The sequence below is a fragment of the Centroberyx affinis genome, unplaced genomic scaffold (assembly GCF_046629955.1).
Source record: "Centroberyx affinis isolate AG114_WGS23_722 - 3 ecotype Tasmania unplaced genomic scaffold, CSIRO-AGI_Caff_v1 ptg000108l_1, whole genome shotgun sequence".
Classification (NCBI taxonomy): Eukaryota; Metazoa; Chordata; class Actinopteri; order Beryciformes; family Berycidae; genus Centroberyx; species Centroberyx affinis.
The window spans coordinates 529,729-546,729 of NW_027278810.1; the positions used below are offsets into that span (position 1 = coordinate 529,729).

Below are 17,001 nucleotides of genomic sequence, written 5' to 3' on the forward strand. Positions count from 1 at the left end.
CAGGCCTCATCTGTGCACACCGACTCAGAGCGCACAGTCAGTAGCCACATGGAAAGTTTTATTAAGTAACCTAATAATGTATCAATTTTGTAACTGACAGCGTCCAATAAATAAGTTCTCATCAACAGAATGACTGTTAATGTAACTCTGCTCTCTTATGCATGACGCAAATAGTAAGGGATCAGCGGTAAACGAGGCCACGCATTGTCTGCCCCCCGCCCTCCCTCTGCTTGTCAGGAAGCAACCTGATTGGCCGAGGCCTAGCAAAGAGTGCCCGGGGATCCAAAACTGCAGGCCGCACTTAGCTTACCGTCAAAAATAAACCAAAACAATAACAGACAAAACCGAGAAGGGGGAGAATCGCCGATAGACTCGGAAGACGTCGTTATCAGGTAAAATTATTTAGAATCGATTAGAAACGTATATTGAATACGGCGCAAGGGCCCAGTCGGCCGTAGCGGGCCTCTTTCAGCCTTCTCTGAAAACAACATGGTAGATAATGCGGCACAAGCAGCTGTGGCTAGGTTAGCAAGCTAGCTAGCCAACCAGACGGTTAATGTCGCGCAAATGAGCGCGAAATGCAATGAAAACAGACTAGGGACATTTATTGAATTGTTCCTGGTGTTGTTTATTTCACGAATACTGTATCATACGGTGGGGATAGTGCTTAAATGCCCATACAGGATCGGTTAATGAATTTCTTATATTAGCCATTGTGCTAAACAAAATGGCGATGGGAGGAACAGCCCTAGCCTACTTGCTAGTTAGCCCCAGTGGGTGGAGGGCGGTAGCCGCCCTAGTATGCATTGCATAACGTTTGCAGTGCTTTCATTGGCGGCCATAAACTCGGAGCATGTGTAGTCTGTTGCAAAGAGTCCTGGGTGCAAGACTTGTTCACTGTTTAAGTGTAACGGAAAGGTAATAACAAAAGTGTGGCTGCACAAATTGTAAGCGCTTCATTCCATAATGAGGTATCCACCTAGAGACACATACTCCAAATCATTGCAGACATGAGACTTGGGGCATTTTGGACCGTCATGTGACGACGATGCATTTCCTCCGACAAAGCAATAGTACCATTCCTCTCCCAGAAGCCACGAACTCCAGTGTCCGTGAGGTCGTTCCCCTGCACACTGAGCTTGGCAGCCCTTTGTCTCAACTGCGCTCCGGCTATCAAGCTCAACTAGCTCCAGGTGTATCTGTCTTCAGGTTGGAGCTGCCTGTAGTGCTCCCGGCAGGCAGCGGGTGGAGCCAGTGGGCAGAAAACATAACCGCCATCCACTACAATGGCATCAGACAGGGGTTTTCCGCCGTTTCCACTAAGGTCGCACCAAGGCAGTTAATATTGTGATCGCACCAGTAATTTCCAGAACATATGATAAAATCCAAGTCATGCAAATGAAGTGAGTGCACTTTTAGAGCCACGCTTTGATAAGTGGTGTGAAAAAAGCTAATATGAGGCTTACATCTAAATAACATGCCACAACAAGTGTAGGCTATTTCAGGTTGTTGCAGTATTGAATGTATACAATGTTTGACAATAAATATGGTTGCATTTATGAGACTGTTAGACTATTACAAACCCCAATTACCCACAACATGCTCATTATAATTCTATGATCAGCATGCTGCATACATGCTTATTTGTACCAATTGTTTGTGTATTCCCTTGTCAGAAGGATTGTTTCCCCTGATGGAAGGAAGCACGATAAATAACCAATTGGTTTTATTCTAGAGAGTCTCGGCATCAAATGTGAAGGTATGTATTATGCTATTGATCAGATTGGCCTAGTTGACTTTGTCAGTTGCTGCATTCACTTTCATTTTCAGTATTGCACACAGGCAGACTGAAATAATTGCCTAACATAATGTGTACTGTATTTTCCAGTCTTTTACCGAGTAAAGACATGGACCAAGGCGGCGGGGTGTTGGAGCTACACACACAGGAGCTGAAGATGCCCCATACTATGATCATGCAAGACTTTGGTAGGTGGACATGTAGGTTAGATGACTGCCATTATAGTGTAAACAGCACTTCATTTCACAGGTGCAATCATAGTTTATATTTTGCTGTAGAAATAATGCCAGATGCTATTGTCATTCCATCATTTATAGCTCTTTGTCATGCATCTCTATCTCCCTGCTCCCTTCATGTATTTTTGTTGCAGTTGCGGGAATGGGAGGCCTGGCTCACATCGATGGGGAGCACATTGTGGTGTCTGTGCCCGAAGGTATGCTTCTGTCTGACGTGATGACAGACGAGGGCATCCTGCTGGAGCATGGCCTCGAGGTGGAGGGCCTGGAGACCCAGGTGGTGGAAGGCCTGGAGACAGAGGTGGTGGAAGGTCTGGAGACCGAGGTGGTGGAGAGCTTAGAGACGGATGTGGAGGGCCTGGAGGCAGAAGTGGTTGATGGTCTACAGACCCAAGTGGTAGAGTTGGAGGCTCAGGTTGTTGAGGGCCTAGAGGGGGAGGTGGAAGTGGAGGGTCTAGAGGCACATGTGGTAGAGGGCCTGGAAAATGAGGTAGACGTTGAGGGCCTGGAAGCTCATGTTGTTGAGGGCCTTGAGGAGGAAGTGGAGGTGGAAGGCTTGGAAGCAGAGGTTGTTGAAGGTCTAGAGGTGGATGTAGAAGGCCTACAATCTGAAGGGGTAGAGAGCCATGAAATGAATGAAGACATGGTGACCTCAGAACATAGTGTGATCATGCCTGATAATATTCTGGGGACAGAGGTCGCTATAGAGGAAGCTCTGGACGCCCATCACCACCATGTCTTGACCTCAGACCTCATCCAGGACTCAGACCACCACCATGATGATATGCCAGACCAGGTGTTTGTTGCAGAACTACTGTCTGAGCACCAGGACAACACCCTGGACCAGCAGCTTGTGTCTGAGGGGGTGATGGTTGCAGAGGCCAACTCTGAGACCATTATCCATGAGCAGCTGCCAGCTGAGGCTGTCGCCCTGCAGACAGATGAGGATGATGATGCAAGAAGCAGCTCTGAGGATTACCTCATGATCTCCTGTGAGTGACACAGCTTGCTGTATGGCAGCACACCTTTGATTTATAAACACTGCTCTTGTGAAATGTAATATTTGTCATTGCTAACATACAATTTTGAATAACCAAGGCTATAAAAGGAACTTGTTTTTGTGTCACTGTAGTGGATGAGGTTGGGGAGAAGCTGGACATAGGAGACACTCCCCTGGAGATCAGCACTGAGGTAATGGAGGACAAGGAAGCCAAAGAGGAGGATGGATCTGAGGTCATCAAAGTCTACATTTTCAAAGCTGAAGCAGATGACGATTTGGGCAAGTGGCTTTTAGAGTAACCAATTTCACAATCTGCTGACAATATATCATAGTACTTTTATTTCTGCAATGAAGGTAAATATTTAGAGATTTCTTCCCTGAACAAGTGTCTGTCATGGCTTTGACTAATGTTTTCTATTTTTATTTCATTCTTGTTCCAGGGGGAACAGAGGTAATAACAGAGGATGATTACCAGAATGGCCATCCTGACCTGGAGGCTGCATCTTCAGGCAGACTGGGAGTTGGCCGTGACAAGATGGTGTACATGGCAGTCAAGAACCATCCAAAAGAAGAGGAGGAGGATGATGATGACGACAGTGATGATGATGATGACGATGACATCAGTACGTACTCTTGTGAAACAATTCCCTGATCAAACACTTTCAATTGACACTTCGTCAGCCAGGTCCCACTGAGTGGTCGTAAATCAGTAGGAGGGCGTTAAACAGATTGTCTCTGTGGCTTTATAGATGAAAGAGACATGGCTGAGCAGGTGTATATGGAGGTGGTAGTAGATCAGGAAGAGGAGGCTACAGCACAGGAAGTCCAGCTAGATGACTCCCTAAACAACAAGATGTTTGTGCCCGTGTCCTGGGCAAATTCTTATGGTAAACGTCATGGCTTGGATGTACACCACTTTTATAGCATGAAGTATCATAGAACAAGCAGGTTCTCTGAGCAGGTTTCACGATGAGAGAGGTTTTCCATTCTGTTGATTGTGAACTGATATGTCTGTACAGGCAACAGCATTGATTCAGTGAAGAATGGGACGGCCACGCCTTTTCTGCAGATCCGAGAGGGACTGGGCGCCAACCGTGCTCTCAAACCCAAGCCCAAGAAAAAGAAGAAGGGAGAAACACGGCAGTGTCAGACTGGTATGAACAGCCGTTAACACTGGGGTTGATTTAGAAGGTTGTTTGATGATGGGAATGGCTTTAAAAGTTGTCAGTTTTTGTACTTTTTGTACTGCAGGACAGAGCAACATTGCACATACTGGTTGACCCCACAATTTCCAATTTTTCTATTATGATTTGATAATTTTGTGAAAATCATGGGAGAATTTTACACAGTTTATAAAATGTTGTTCACAGTATTATAAACTAATATATGCTATCCATTCAAACCTCTGTCCCAGCTGTCATCATTGGCCCAGATGGCATGCCTCTGACCGTCTACCCCTGCCACATCTGTGGAAAGAAGTTCCGCTCACGAGGCTTCCTCAAATGCCACATGAAGAATCACCCAGATCATCTGCTAAAGAAGAAGTACCAGTGTACAGACTGCGACTTCACCACCAACAAGAAGGTCAATTTCCACAACCACTTGGAGAGCCACAAGTTGCTGAGCCACCACAGTGAGCGGTCTCCCGAATACACAGAGTACACACGCCGCTACCATGAGTCCAGCCCCCTGGGCTCAGACAAGCTCATTGTCAAGGACCGGGAGCCCAAACTGCATCACTGCAAGTACTGTGATTATGAGACGGCCGAGCAGGGCCTGCTCAACCGTCACCTGCTCGCAGTGCACAGTAAGAACTTTGCTCACGTGTGTGTGGAATGCGCCAAAGGCTTCCGTCACCCGTCTGAGCTGAAGAAGCACATGCGGACCCACACGGGCGAGAAGCCCTACCACTGCCCGCACTGTGAGTTCCGCTGTGCAGATCAGTCCAACCTAAAGACTCACATCAAGAGTAAGCATGGCGCAGACCTGCCCTTCAAGTGCAGCCATTGCCCCCAGGCTTACGCTGATGCACGGGAGCTCCAGCGTCATATAGAGATGGTGCAAGGCCACAAGACCCACCAGTGCCCGCACTGTGAGCACAAGAGCACCAACTCCAGTGACCTGAAACGCCACATCATCTCTGTGCACACCAAGGACTTCCCCCACCAGTGTGACGTGTGTGAGAAGGGCTTTCACAGGCCCTCGGAGTTGAAGAAACACGCGGAGACACACAAGGGCAACAAGGTGCACCAGTGCAGGCATTGCAACTTCAACGCTCCCGACACCTTCACCCTGAGTCGTCACATCCTATCCTTGCATACGAAGGACCTCCCCTTTAAGTGCAAGCGATGCCGACGAGGCTTCCGGCAGCCCGCGGAGCTGAAGAAGCATATGAAGACACACAGTGGTAGAAAGGTTTACCAGTGCCAGTATTGCGAGTATAACAGTACGGACGCTTCTGGCTTCAAACGCCATGTCATCTCTATCCACACCAAGGACTACCCCCACCGCTGCGACTACTGCACCAAGGGCTTTAGGAGGCCTTCAGAGAAGAGCCAACACATAGCCAGGCATCACAAAGACATGTTGATGTAATGTCATCGCACACACACAAACACACACTCCTCTCTCCCAAGTAAATCTGTGTCACACATCCAGAGTAATTTTAGTCTATTAACAAAGGAATGACGGATATAGACTGTTGATGACGACGACATTCTAATTGACCATTCTGTGTTCTGTGATGAAATGGGTCTAATCCCCCCCAAGGGTAATGCAAGAACGCATTTTTAGGTGGGAGTGAATTTAAAAAAGCAAGTGTATACACTTAGTGGGACAGCTGTAAATTTTGTCTTGTTTTGTTGCAGAAAAATCACATATGAACATATATTCAGGGTTTCAAATTTCTATATTTTTATACCCACTCAGCTGAAATGCTGCAAGATGATGACTGTGTCCTGTAATATAGAAAGTGGTGCTTTGTGAACGTCATGCCAGTTCTTCAGACGATGTGGAATGAGTACAGGAGAAATTTGCCTCCAGAGTATCAACTAGTATCTCTTTCCCCTTACTAACTAACCAGCTTTTACCCTGACATTTGTTTTGAATGCCATCATGTCATTAATTCAAGGGGCAGGGCCATTTGGGCGATCAAAAATGGTTTGGAACAATGTTTACATACATAACGCACCTTAAAACGATATTCATAAATCTAACAGTTGTACTTCTGTACACTATGATTTTCCTCCCAAGCCTGAACACTCATTGAGTGCCATTAAAATAATCATGTATAATGTATATTCTGTTAAAAATGTCTAAAAATTGAATCTGGGTTTTATATATGGTCAGATCAGCAGTGTCTAGAAAAGAAAAAAGGTGCAGTTGATATATTAGTGGAATATCCCTTTAGTGTAAACAACACGTTTCTGACAGCAATCTGCTTTCTCCCCTCTGATGGTGCACATTATTAATCAATGTATTAATGTTATGTGAGTTTGACGGAGGGTTGACTTCAGAATGTTTGGTAACCTCTGAAGTGGTTGTATCTGACTGCCACTGGAAGATGCATTATGTGTGATGTCACCTATGACACGTATGTGCTCTCTCAGCTAACCGTTTGATTGCAATCATGCCTTACATCTGTTGGTCTTTATTCCTCAAGCACTGAACTCAGCTAATCAGAAAACAAGTGATTTTTAAGTCTCAAACATGCTGTATCAATACCATTCTCTCAGAGATTATGTATGTTTGAGTCGGTAGAAAGCACTTTAATTACCTTTTTTTTTTAATTACATGTATGGGGAGTATATATATAATATATATAGTCCCTGGATAATAAACAATTACTGAACTTTGTGAGTGGATAAAGAGTGTTTTGAGTATTGTCTCCTAGCAGGTGGGAACGTATCATTATTCCATCAAAATTAAATTTGTCATTGAAAGTGGTGAGTGAAACCATCCGTTGTTCTGTTTTATGGATAAGTGATTGGGTTTTGTGTTTGTTTGTGCTCACTAACATCAGTTTCCCAGACCCTAGTCCTACGTAACCGAATCCCAAGCATGGGATTACCCTTGAACTCCATGGTCGACATATTGGCATTAGTCTTAAAAGTATGCACATATGCTGTCTCCATAAAATTAATTGTGGTATATATTAAAGATCCATGCATTTCGTGTACCTTAGTCTATTTTTCTTTCAGTCTGATTGTGGATAAACTACTGGTGGGGAGGAACCAAAATAAACAATTATCTTTTTACACTTGTTTGTCCTTTTTGTCCTGCAAATAATAATTGCCTCTAGGTGGCAGCCTGTCTGTTCTCTGGTTCTCTGATTTAGTCTTATCAAAATGAAGGCACAGAACAGTTACATTGTTCCATATGTTCTCATCTTAATCCATTAGATTTGTTGGCCTACCTGAGGGAGCATAGTAGTAGTTTTGATATAGGCTAATCCAACAGAAGCTGTTGTTCAGGCTGGAGTCTAGGTTCGCTCTGCTCTACATCAGTATTGATTCTCCAGGCTAGAGAGGTTGATATCTTTCTGTCTTGGGTAGAGATTCCCTTGACTAACAGCATTTTGTCAACAACTAAGGAGATATTTCCTGTACAGCATTGCAGTAGGTTGTTTCAGCAGAGGTCTGTCCATTTCAATAAGATTTAATTGAATGAGCATCTATCAGTATCTATCAATTCACAGATTCTGAGTAAAGCTGACACAATGACTGCACAATGCTGTGCTATTTGTAGCCCATAAACCACTTCTTGTCTAACCTTTTGTGGCAGAGAGAGCGGGCATTTTATTTGTATCAAGAAAAAACAATGTGCTTTTAAACAGCTTTAATTCAGCAACATTTGTTGATAAGAAATGTAATGGAGGGATATACAGTTGGCCGATGTATGTGTTCTGAAGTTCCCATGGACAAACCGTCTTGAAGGCCTAAAGTGTGTGGCGCCTCCTGCTGGTGCTGAAAAACAAACCTCTTCACTTATCAAAAGGAGAATCGACTTCAATTAATTTCTTTACAGAGTATGAATGAGCTGATGACGTCGAAATATCACACTGCTTTCATTCCGGGTTCCTGGATTCCTCCTTGGATTACCTTCAATCACTCAATCAGTTGTGCAGCTGCAGATCTGTCAATGTCACTGCTGTGAACTCTGACTCAGTTTCATATTCATCGAAAAAAGGAAATTCACAACTGCATCTTCTGCCTCGACCGAGACCCACAAAGGATGTGGCACACTAGTAGAGATATCTAACCATATGTGTTAAAGAGATGTATTGAACACATGCCTTGCTTTACATTCTCTGTCTCCTGTCACAGAAGATGCATGATGCCTCATGCTGGGGGAAATGAAGCTGTGCAGATGGGATCACATGGGCACCTCAAACACCTGAGAAAATAGATGCAACAGCCTGTCCATTTTTGTTGCCTCCACAGAATATCTCCCATAAATCACTTACTGGTGCAGCTGTCAGCAAAACCGCTGAGGACAAGGAGATCAATATGCAGACGCATCCATGAAATCCTCCCTAAGTAACCCTTCTTTCTCACTGTATTATCCAGCAGGAGTTCAGTATGAGTAGCATGTCAGGTTGTTTTTTTCTGCATACAGGCAGAATTATTAACAGTGACTGCACAACGGCAGCAGCCTAAATACATTTTCTCATTTCCTGTCTGTGTATGCCGATCCTCTATCTATATCTCCCATGGGTTACAAGCTTGTTCCGCCCTTTTTGCATCAGTGGAGCTTCAAACACACAGAGAGACACAGAGAGACACTCACTCACACACAGACAGACTGACAGACATACACACGCAGAAACATGCATACACACGCACACAGGCACAGGCACACACACCACACACTTAATAGCCTCTGAGGAGCCATCACTGTGATGAGAATTGACAGACATACACAGATAATCCAGCCGCTGCAGAAGGTCAAACTAATTTACTTGATGTAGTCATTTTTGTCCATATTTCTGAGGATCAATGGGCTCTGGCCTGGATGTGATTAGAATAATGAAACTGCCATCGAAAATCCAGGGTCAGATGCTAATGTTGTGCAAGGATTTTGAGCCTGTCTACAGTCAGTGAATGAAAAGGTGATGATCCAAACACAAATACCACAGTAAATATGAGGGGGGGGGGGGGGGGGGGTGTTGCATGATTCTTTAGTCATTGGCAAGTTGATAAGCATCCCAAACATTTAGCCTGCCAGATATGGTGCTGCTTCAGAGCATATTTTTGGGAAATTTTGTTTTGGACTACTTGGGATTCTGTGTGTACAAGAACATATTGCTCTTGCATATTTCAGTTAAGGGAATAACAAATGGAGCTGGGACTGTGTCATCAACTCTTTTCACTGGCAGACAGTTACACTCCTATGTTACCTCCAGATCCTGTGGTGGCCCACATAGCCAATGTAGGCAGATCCAGATTGTCGGCGACAGGGCTAGTACTGGTGCCAACTGGAGACCATGGGCCCCTCAGGGAAATCAGGGCCAGATTGCTTGGAGCCAGGCAGAATGGGGCTGCTGATTAGTCAGAGAAAGGAATGTGTTGACCACACATGATGGAGAGAAAGAGAGAGAGTGAGAGAGAGTGAGAGTGAGAGAGATACCAAGCAGCCTGTTGATTATGACAGGTCTCTCTGACTCACCCATGCTGCCTACCAGTGCGCTGCTGAGGCTGTTGGCACAGTTCTGTTTACACTCTGTGTGTTTCTGCATTGTGTCATATGATGTACCTCAATCCCAACAATGGGTTCTCAAAGCACTGCATTAAAAGTGGATTATTTTAACTCAGGATTTACTGAAGAATTACACACTAGGACTGTACCATATTGAAATGCCAATGAGAAATACCAGTTTAGAATACTTAATAATGACATATCCATGTGTACCCATATGACATGAACTAACTCTCTCCATCTTTATCATTAAGATTTGATTTTTCAAAGAGAAAGCATTTCCTTTTGAGCATTCACTAGATGTCACTGTTATCCCATCATAGATAGACACATTATAGTAAGCGCCCATAAATAAACACATATTCTACATACCACCAGGAGTGCTTGAGGGGGTTTCAATGGGTCTCTGGCAAAATGAGAAGCAGTATAATTTTATTTTTATTTCACTCCATGGAAGTTATAAGGAAATGTGCAAGAATGGCTGTTTGGATTATAGGTTTTCAGTGTAACCTTCCCACACAAAGTAGGTTATTGACCGTTATAAAATGAAAAAAAATATAGTCTACAGCGAAAAACTTCTCAGGTGTGGTAGGCTACTTTAGGACAATCTTATCAAATGGGGTCCGATGTCTAATAGGTGCTTGGCCAATATATGGGGGTCCGTGGCGTTAAAAGAAAAGTTTAGGAAACCTTGTCACATATTATTATCCTCGGTCAATTAAGCAGATAAATTACCTGCCTATTAATCCGCAGTCAAATGATAGCCGAGGCCGAGATATGTTGACCTGCATCACAGCCCAGACACGTCATCTGCAGGTAGGTGTGGTTAACGGGGATGAATAATACTGTAGTCGCCGTTACGTTGCAGCAGAGTTACAGTCTGACACGAGAGAGGAGCAGGAGGGTTGGACGGCTGACCACCTCGTGTAATTTTGAGGCCAGTGATGGAAAAGCTGACCATCTTTCTGATCAGTATTCTTACCACTCATTACATCTGGGAAATCTGCTTCAGCTTGTGGCTTTTTACTAAGGAGACACCTATTGGAACTAACGTTACCTACTATGGATTGCCTGATTGAAGTTGGGCCACCTGATCCTGTTTGCGCCAAGACAACCGACCACAGTTAGAGAAATAAGTCGTTATGGACAGTTGTGTAGTCCCTGCATTTCCAGCTAGGAGAACTGCAATTTTGGTGTCAATAGCAGATTTTCATTTTCAGGATCTGTTTACGCGTAAAGGACATGGACATAACGGCTCCGTCCTCTGCTGTCTGAGGTTCAGCGCTATGTTTTAGTCACTATGGTAAAAACCTGTAGTTAGAGTAGATGCTATTTGTGCGACTGTTTCGTATCCGCTGGCTTTGATGTGAACGTAGTGGCGAGCTTTTTATCGCGCGCGTAAGGAATTGTGCGCTGCAGTTTAGACGCTCCGTTATCCGCTCATCGCTGCATCAGGACCTGCAAGCTTTATAACTGACAACAGGCCTCACTGACCGCTGCGAAACGGTTTCATATTGTTTCAAGTCGTGCAATTTGAACTGAAACTTCCTTAAACTACAACCCAGCTGACATGGCTTTACCGGATAGTGGCATAGCCGGGGAGGAGGTAACCTTCCCAGAGATTATAGAGCTCAACGTTGGCGGCCAGGTGTACATCACCCGTTATTCTACCCTCACAAGCGTGCCAGACTCCCTGCTGTGGGAGATGTTCAGTCGAAAGTCCACCAAAGGACTGGCCCGGGACACCAAGGGACGGTTCTTTGTGGACCGTGACGGCTTCCTGTTCCGTTACATCCTGGACTACATGCGCGACCAGCAGCTGGTTCTGCCAGACCATTTCCCCGAGCGCGGGCGCCTGCAGCGGGAGGCCGAGTTCTTCAACCTGCCCGAGCTCGTGAAGCTGCTCACGCCCAAAATCAGCAAGCAGAACTCCCTGGGCGACGAGGGATGTCAGAGCGACCCGGAGGACTCGTCACCTGGGATTGACACCGCCCGCAACCTCGGCTCCCTGGGCGCCGCCGCCGCCGCCTGTGCCAGTCTGGTGCCCGGCGCTGTGGACAGCAAGCGGTCCGGGTTTATCACAATTGGCTACCGAGGCTCGTACACCCTGGGCCGTGACAGCCAGACCGACGCCAAATTCCGGCGGGTGGCACGGATCATGGTGTGCGGGAAGACCTCCCTGGCTAAAGAGGTGTTTGGGGAGACGCTGAACGAGAGCCGCGACCCGGACCGCCCACCGGAGCGCTACACGTCCCGCTACTATCTCAAGTTCACCTTCCTGGAGCAGGCGTTTGACAAGCTGGCCGATGCGGGCTTTCACATGGTGGCCTGTAACTCCACGGGAACCTGCGCCTTTGCCCACGAGCAGACGGACGACAAGATCTGGACCAGCTACACTGAATATGTGTTCTACCGTGAGTGAGACTATACCGGCTTTGTCCCCCTCTGGCCCCCCTCCAACCCGACTCCAAGTGCCCCCCCACCCCCAGCCTCCAGCCGTCCCGTCTCTTTTCTCTCTGATGACTCCTGCACCACTAGATGTAGATCTTCTACCCCTCCATCTCTCTCTCCAGCCTCCAGCTTTTATCCTATGAACAAATACCCACCAGCTGCTCTGACTCTTCATACCTCATCTGCAGGTTGAATCTACAGCCCGTGACCCCCCCTCACCCCCCACCCTCCATCCTCAGGTCCAGCTTCTGCCCCAGCCTAAAAGCCCCAGCTCCACCTACTTGTAGCCCCAGACCCGATCCAGCTCTCTTGACCACAGCAACCCCACAGCCTTTCCTACGGAGACTGATACCTTCTATGTACTTTTTCCCCCTTTGTATATTGCATCTGCCTTGGTGAAGCACAATACTCTATCTAAGAGCTAATTTTGTTAAATTGAACCCCAGTGTGTCTATATGACTATATAGTCATAAGGGCCTAATAGAAAAGGGCTTCAAAGAGTGCCCGTGATGTACAGTGCTGTACTTTGCCTCTGCTTACTCAAGCAGATCAGACTCTCTCCTGCTCCTCTGAACTAAATTACCAAATAATTGGACATCTTATCAGCCTTGAGGGATGTGAGCAGCCCAGCACAAGAAAGAATTGTTACACGAAAATCTAATTTCCTTCAGTTTTTATTAAACGTGTCCTGCACCATGAGGTTGGGAACATGCCATAGTTTTCCTGTTCAATTGTTGTCTTGAATGATGGTTTAGTTGAGCCTCTGCTCGTAAAGATAATATAGCCACACGGACAAGAAAAGCACATCGAACATTTTATTATGAAAGGAAAAGACTGGCGTGGACTGCTTGTAGGACAATCCAGTTCTAGGTGTATGGAATTTCCTGTTCAGAAAATGCTGGCTCTGTGTCAAGCTAGCAAGCAACAGGCTTTGATGAGAGCGGAGGATGCTCAAATATTAAGTGGTCTTGTTGACTGGAAGAAAAAAAAAAAAGTAGAGATGCCAGATGAAGTGTGTGTATTGATTGTGCAGTGGAGTTTTCAGTATTTCAATCACCCACGCTGGAAGGGCAGAGGAGATGGAAGGTGTTACATCACTCACAGCCCACTGCTCTCTCTCCTTTGCTCATTGTGCTTCTTTAGCATTTCTTTGCTCAATTACACATATAAGAGCATTTCTACAGTGAAGCGCTTCTTTGGAAAGGCCCGCACCATGCCTACGCGGCTCATGCCCTTTCTAAAAACTGTGATTGCCGTTGTAGGGGATGATTTTTTGAGTGTTTTGTAAACAATAATGTTATTCTTAATACTCAGTTCAGTATTACAGTTCAAGCTGTTGCATATTTGATGATCGCTCTCACTTACTGTAAGTGAATACCCATGAGAAAGGGTAGGATTACGCTTTAGCCAGCCAAAGCCCAATGTTTTCTCACCACTGTAGCAAGGGCATTGTGAGGGCAGTTTGTAGTGACCGGGTATAACATCAGTTATAAAGGAGTGAGTAAAGATAGAGGGTCATTTTCAGATATAGCCTCAGGACAGGTCTGCACATCATATACCTCAGATTAAAACACACAAACTGAAGGCACTCAAATCCAACCGACAATTTTAAATCCAACTGATGAAATTGAAATGCAGACGCAGTTAGGGAAAAATATAAAATTTGTAGATGCTGTCATAATGTTAGGGAGAAGAATATAGATTCAATATAAAGTGAACTTTGAGAAACAGCCGGTGAGGTCGCATCGCGTAGGATTTCACTTGAGCTAAGTTGTCAGGTCATAGTTTTTGGCACAACTTTTGACAGTGACAATAAATGTGTTGTGTAATATCTAGAATGGGGCAGTGTACTGTTTCAGTGTGATGGAGTGCTGCTGACACCTGCGCCAATATGTTAGGCCTGCTGCAGACATAGACGACACTGAAATTAAAAAGTGTTCAGCAAAAAGCAAACTGATGTGTCAAATAAAAGATGTTTTCTTTCTATTTTGTTTGTATTCTCCATTCATAACAATTGCTTGTCAATATACAATGGCATTCAGCACCTTCTAAATAAAGAACACGGTGTCCACCCACATGATATTATAACATTTTAATGAACAGTGACTGTAAAACTCTTTCACAAGTAAACCATTTAAAATTTCCATCATCCCATTTTCCATGGAGATAGATCCATAAAGGGAAATGTCCTTGAACATAAACTGTACTTCATACTAAATGATCAGGACTCTACCCTCGGGCAGCCTCTCTCTCTCCCTCATCCTCCCATCTGCTTTTCCGGCTCTTTCATATTTCTCCTTCTCTCTCTTTTTTTTTTCTCAGCTGGATCTTGTATTGAACAGTTGACCAGAGAACAGGGCCAGAATAGAAATGAGGACACGTATAGATAACAGGCTCTGTCAAAGTAGATTACAAAACCCTTATGTTGTTGCCAATAATCTTCCTAATTGGTCCTAACAGTAAAAATCTAGAGGCAGATTGGGCATAATATCCAGGACTGTGAAGTAGTTGTTAAGGCTTCAAGCAGAGCACCGATTTCTGAGAGATAAGAAATGGCTGTCTGTAGTCAAGAGGAAGGATATTTCTCACTGAACACACACACACAGACAGCAAAGTGGGCATTATTTATACTAGAACAGCAATCAAACTGATGCTTATGTAGGTGAATCAGATCGGTGCCATATATCTTTTTTTGTATCTTGAGAGATCATGAGATATTAATTAGCATAGACTATGAGCTCTAAGCTGATCTCAACCTGGCCTAGATAAAAAAAAAGGATAGTTTTTCAGCTTGTTAAAATCTCTTTAAATATTTACGTGCCTCCATTCTGTTTAAAATAGAATATTATTTTGTTGCTGTCTGGAATGTATGACAAATCCTCAGAGAACAGGACAATAGAGTGCCTGCAGTGTCTCTCCAACCAATCCCAACCCAAACAAACACAGCGAGGGGAGCATGGGAGGATCGCAGGCAGCGTTCCTCCCATGTCAGTGTCCACCGACGCAGCCATTAGCACAGACATGGAGAGACGCGCCTCAAGTGGGGAATTTCAGACGCCAGTGTCTATACCGCTCTCCATCCATACCTCCATGGGCTGCCTCGAGACTCAACATTCAACAGTAGATGTGTGAGAAGCATTGACACCCATAAATAAAACAGTAGCGGCAAAGGCCAGGTTGTGAAAAGATGCTACTTGGAAATTCCTAATGCTCTGTTGTGAAACTTGAGGCTGAAAAAAGTGTAGCATGCCTGCTTATGTGCCATATAGGAAGCAGGTTCCTATTGTGTCACCATAGTGGTATGCCTGTTCCAACCAGAGTGTCACAATAAAGATATTTTACCATGAAGTTTGCCTCTCTGTCTCTTGGAGAAAAAAAAGCCAGGATCAAATTTAATTTGTGTGTATAGCAGACGATACACACACACTCACACACACAGAGGGGGCAAAAATCAATCAGCATAATTGAAAAACAGACTGACTTAATTGATTCTTTTATTTCATTTTTTATGTTGTTTTCCCTTATCATTTCACATTTTATCTCCGCTTCGAACAAAAGGTATAAAGTTAACATATTTTCCCCTTGAGCTTTTGCAATTCATAATTGAACTGCTGCCGTAAAAGAGCGAGGCGGTGGAGGAATGTGTGTCCTGAGAGTACAAGACTGTTTTTTCCATAACTGCTAGAGCGCTTTACCTTGAGGCAGTGATTTGACCCATGTTTACTGCCTGTGGAGCCGGTGTCACAGCAGGCTGCTCTATATGGCGACATGCCTCGGCCAGTCAGCTTGCCTTTCTTAGAATGATCCCCTTGTCTCCCAGCCAGCTAGGTCAGTGATTCCCCTGTGAGGAGGAGAAGGGAAGAGACAGGAGAGCAGGAACGGATCTACGTCATAGGAAAAGGGATTGGAAATGGAGAGAGAAAGGGATGGGGCAAAGAGGCAGAGAGCGATGATGGACAGATGGCTGGTGGAAGTGAGATGAGACTGGGAGAGTATTTAACCAACAACATTTAGGTGTTTAATCTCTTCCTGAGCGACTCGAGCATGAAGTGTCCTGTGCTGTTTGGTGAACTGCTGCGTCGTCCTGATAAAAAAAAAAAAAACCTTCCCTAAGCTGTGCTATGTTGTATTCCTATGTGTGAGATTCTGTTAAACGGGACAAATATTGATCCACAAGATTACTCACCATGATTATGATTAATATTGATCCATATGGGTACATCAACAGAGAGGGGGGAAAGTGACATTTTCCATTCAAAAAAGATTGTATTTTCTTGAGTGCATGTGTGTGTATGTGTTTATGTGTGTATGTGTGTGTGTGTGTGTGTGTGTGGGTGTGTGTGTGGGTGTGTGTGTGTGTGAGAGTATACACGTGTGTTTATTGCATAGCTATGGGGCATGAACTTTATTGCTATGTTGTACATCCATCGGTAATAACCTTATCCTTATAAGAGCATGTACCTTTAAATGGACTACAACCAATCCAGGTTTCCTGATGGATATATATATATATATATATATATATATATATATATATATATATACATATATTTAAAAAACACTCTTTTATGAATAGACATCTGTGTTGGAGTGACAACACAGAGCTCCACAATGAGTCACTTTCTCACCATTTTTTCAAGTGGGCTATCGGACATTGTATGGCAGTGTCTCTGTTTCTGTTCATTCTCAGCTGCAATCATCTGTGGCTCTGTGCTTGTTTACATGACCAGTCCTTTCAGTGCTGTGTCTACTTTTGAATCAGTGTGCTGCATTACAGTGTGTTTACCACTGTGTTTTGGTTCTGTTTTTGCACTTGTGCG

The 17,001-nt window shown here is 44.6% G+C and overlaps 2 protein-coding genes across 4 annotated transcripts; both read left to right on the forward strand.

The window, feature by feature from the left end:
* Positions 1-252: 252 nt before the first annotated feature.
* znf711 (zinc finger protein 711) lies at positions 253-7,265 on the forward strand. 3 transcript variants are annotated; one of them, XM_071524895.1, is made up of 9 exons: positions 253-392; positions 1,677-1,759; positions 1,889-1,986; positions 2,169-3,026; positions 3,167-3,313; positions 3,475-3,657; positions 3,784-3,921; positions 4,054-4,188; positions 4,449-7,265. In XM_071524895.1, exons 3-9 carry the CDS (start codon positions 1,908-1,910, stop codon positions 5,627-5,629), a joined length of 2,721 nt encoding a protein of 906 aa, XP_071380996.1. In that variant the 5' UTR covers positions 253-392; positions 1,677-1,759; positions 1,889-1,907; the 3' UTR covers positions 5,630-7,265. The 3 variants fall into 3 exon arrangements, with proteins under 3 accessions (XP_071380996.1, XP_071381012.1, XP_071381004.1); XM_071524903.1 differs by having other exon boundaries at positions 284-392; positions 1,680-1,759; XM_071524911.1 differs by lacking the exon at positions 3,784-3,921.
* A 3,381-nt stretch (positions 7,266-10,646) lies between these two features.
* kctd12b (potassium channel tetramerisation domain containing 12b) lies at positions 10,647-14,330 on the forward strand. Its single transcript, XM_071524924.1, has one exon. The coding sequence runs from the start codon at positions 11,301-11,303 to the stop codon at positions 12,150-12,152; it is 852 nt and encodes a 283-aa protein (XP_071381025.1). The 5' UTR covers positions 10,647-11,300; the 3' UTR covers positions 12,153-14,330.
* Positions 14,331-17,001: the final 2,671 nt, after the last annotated feature.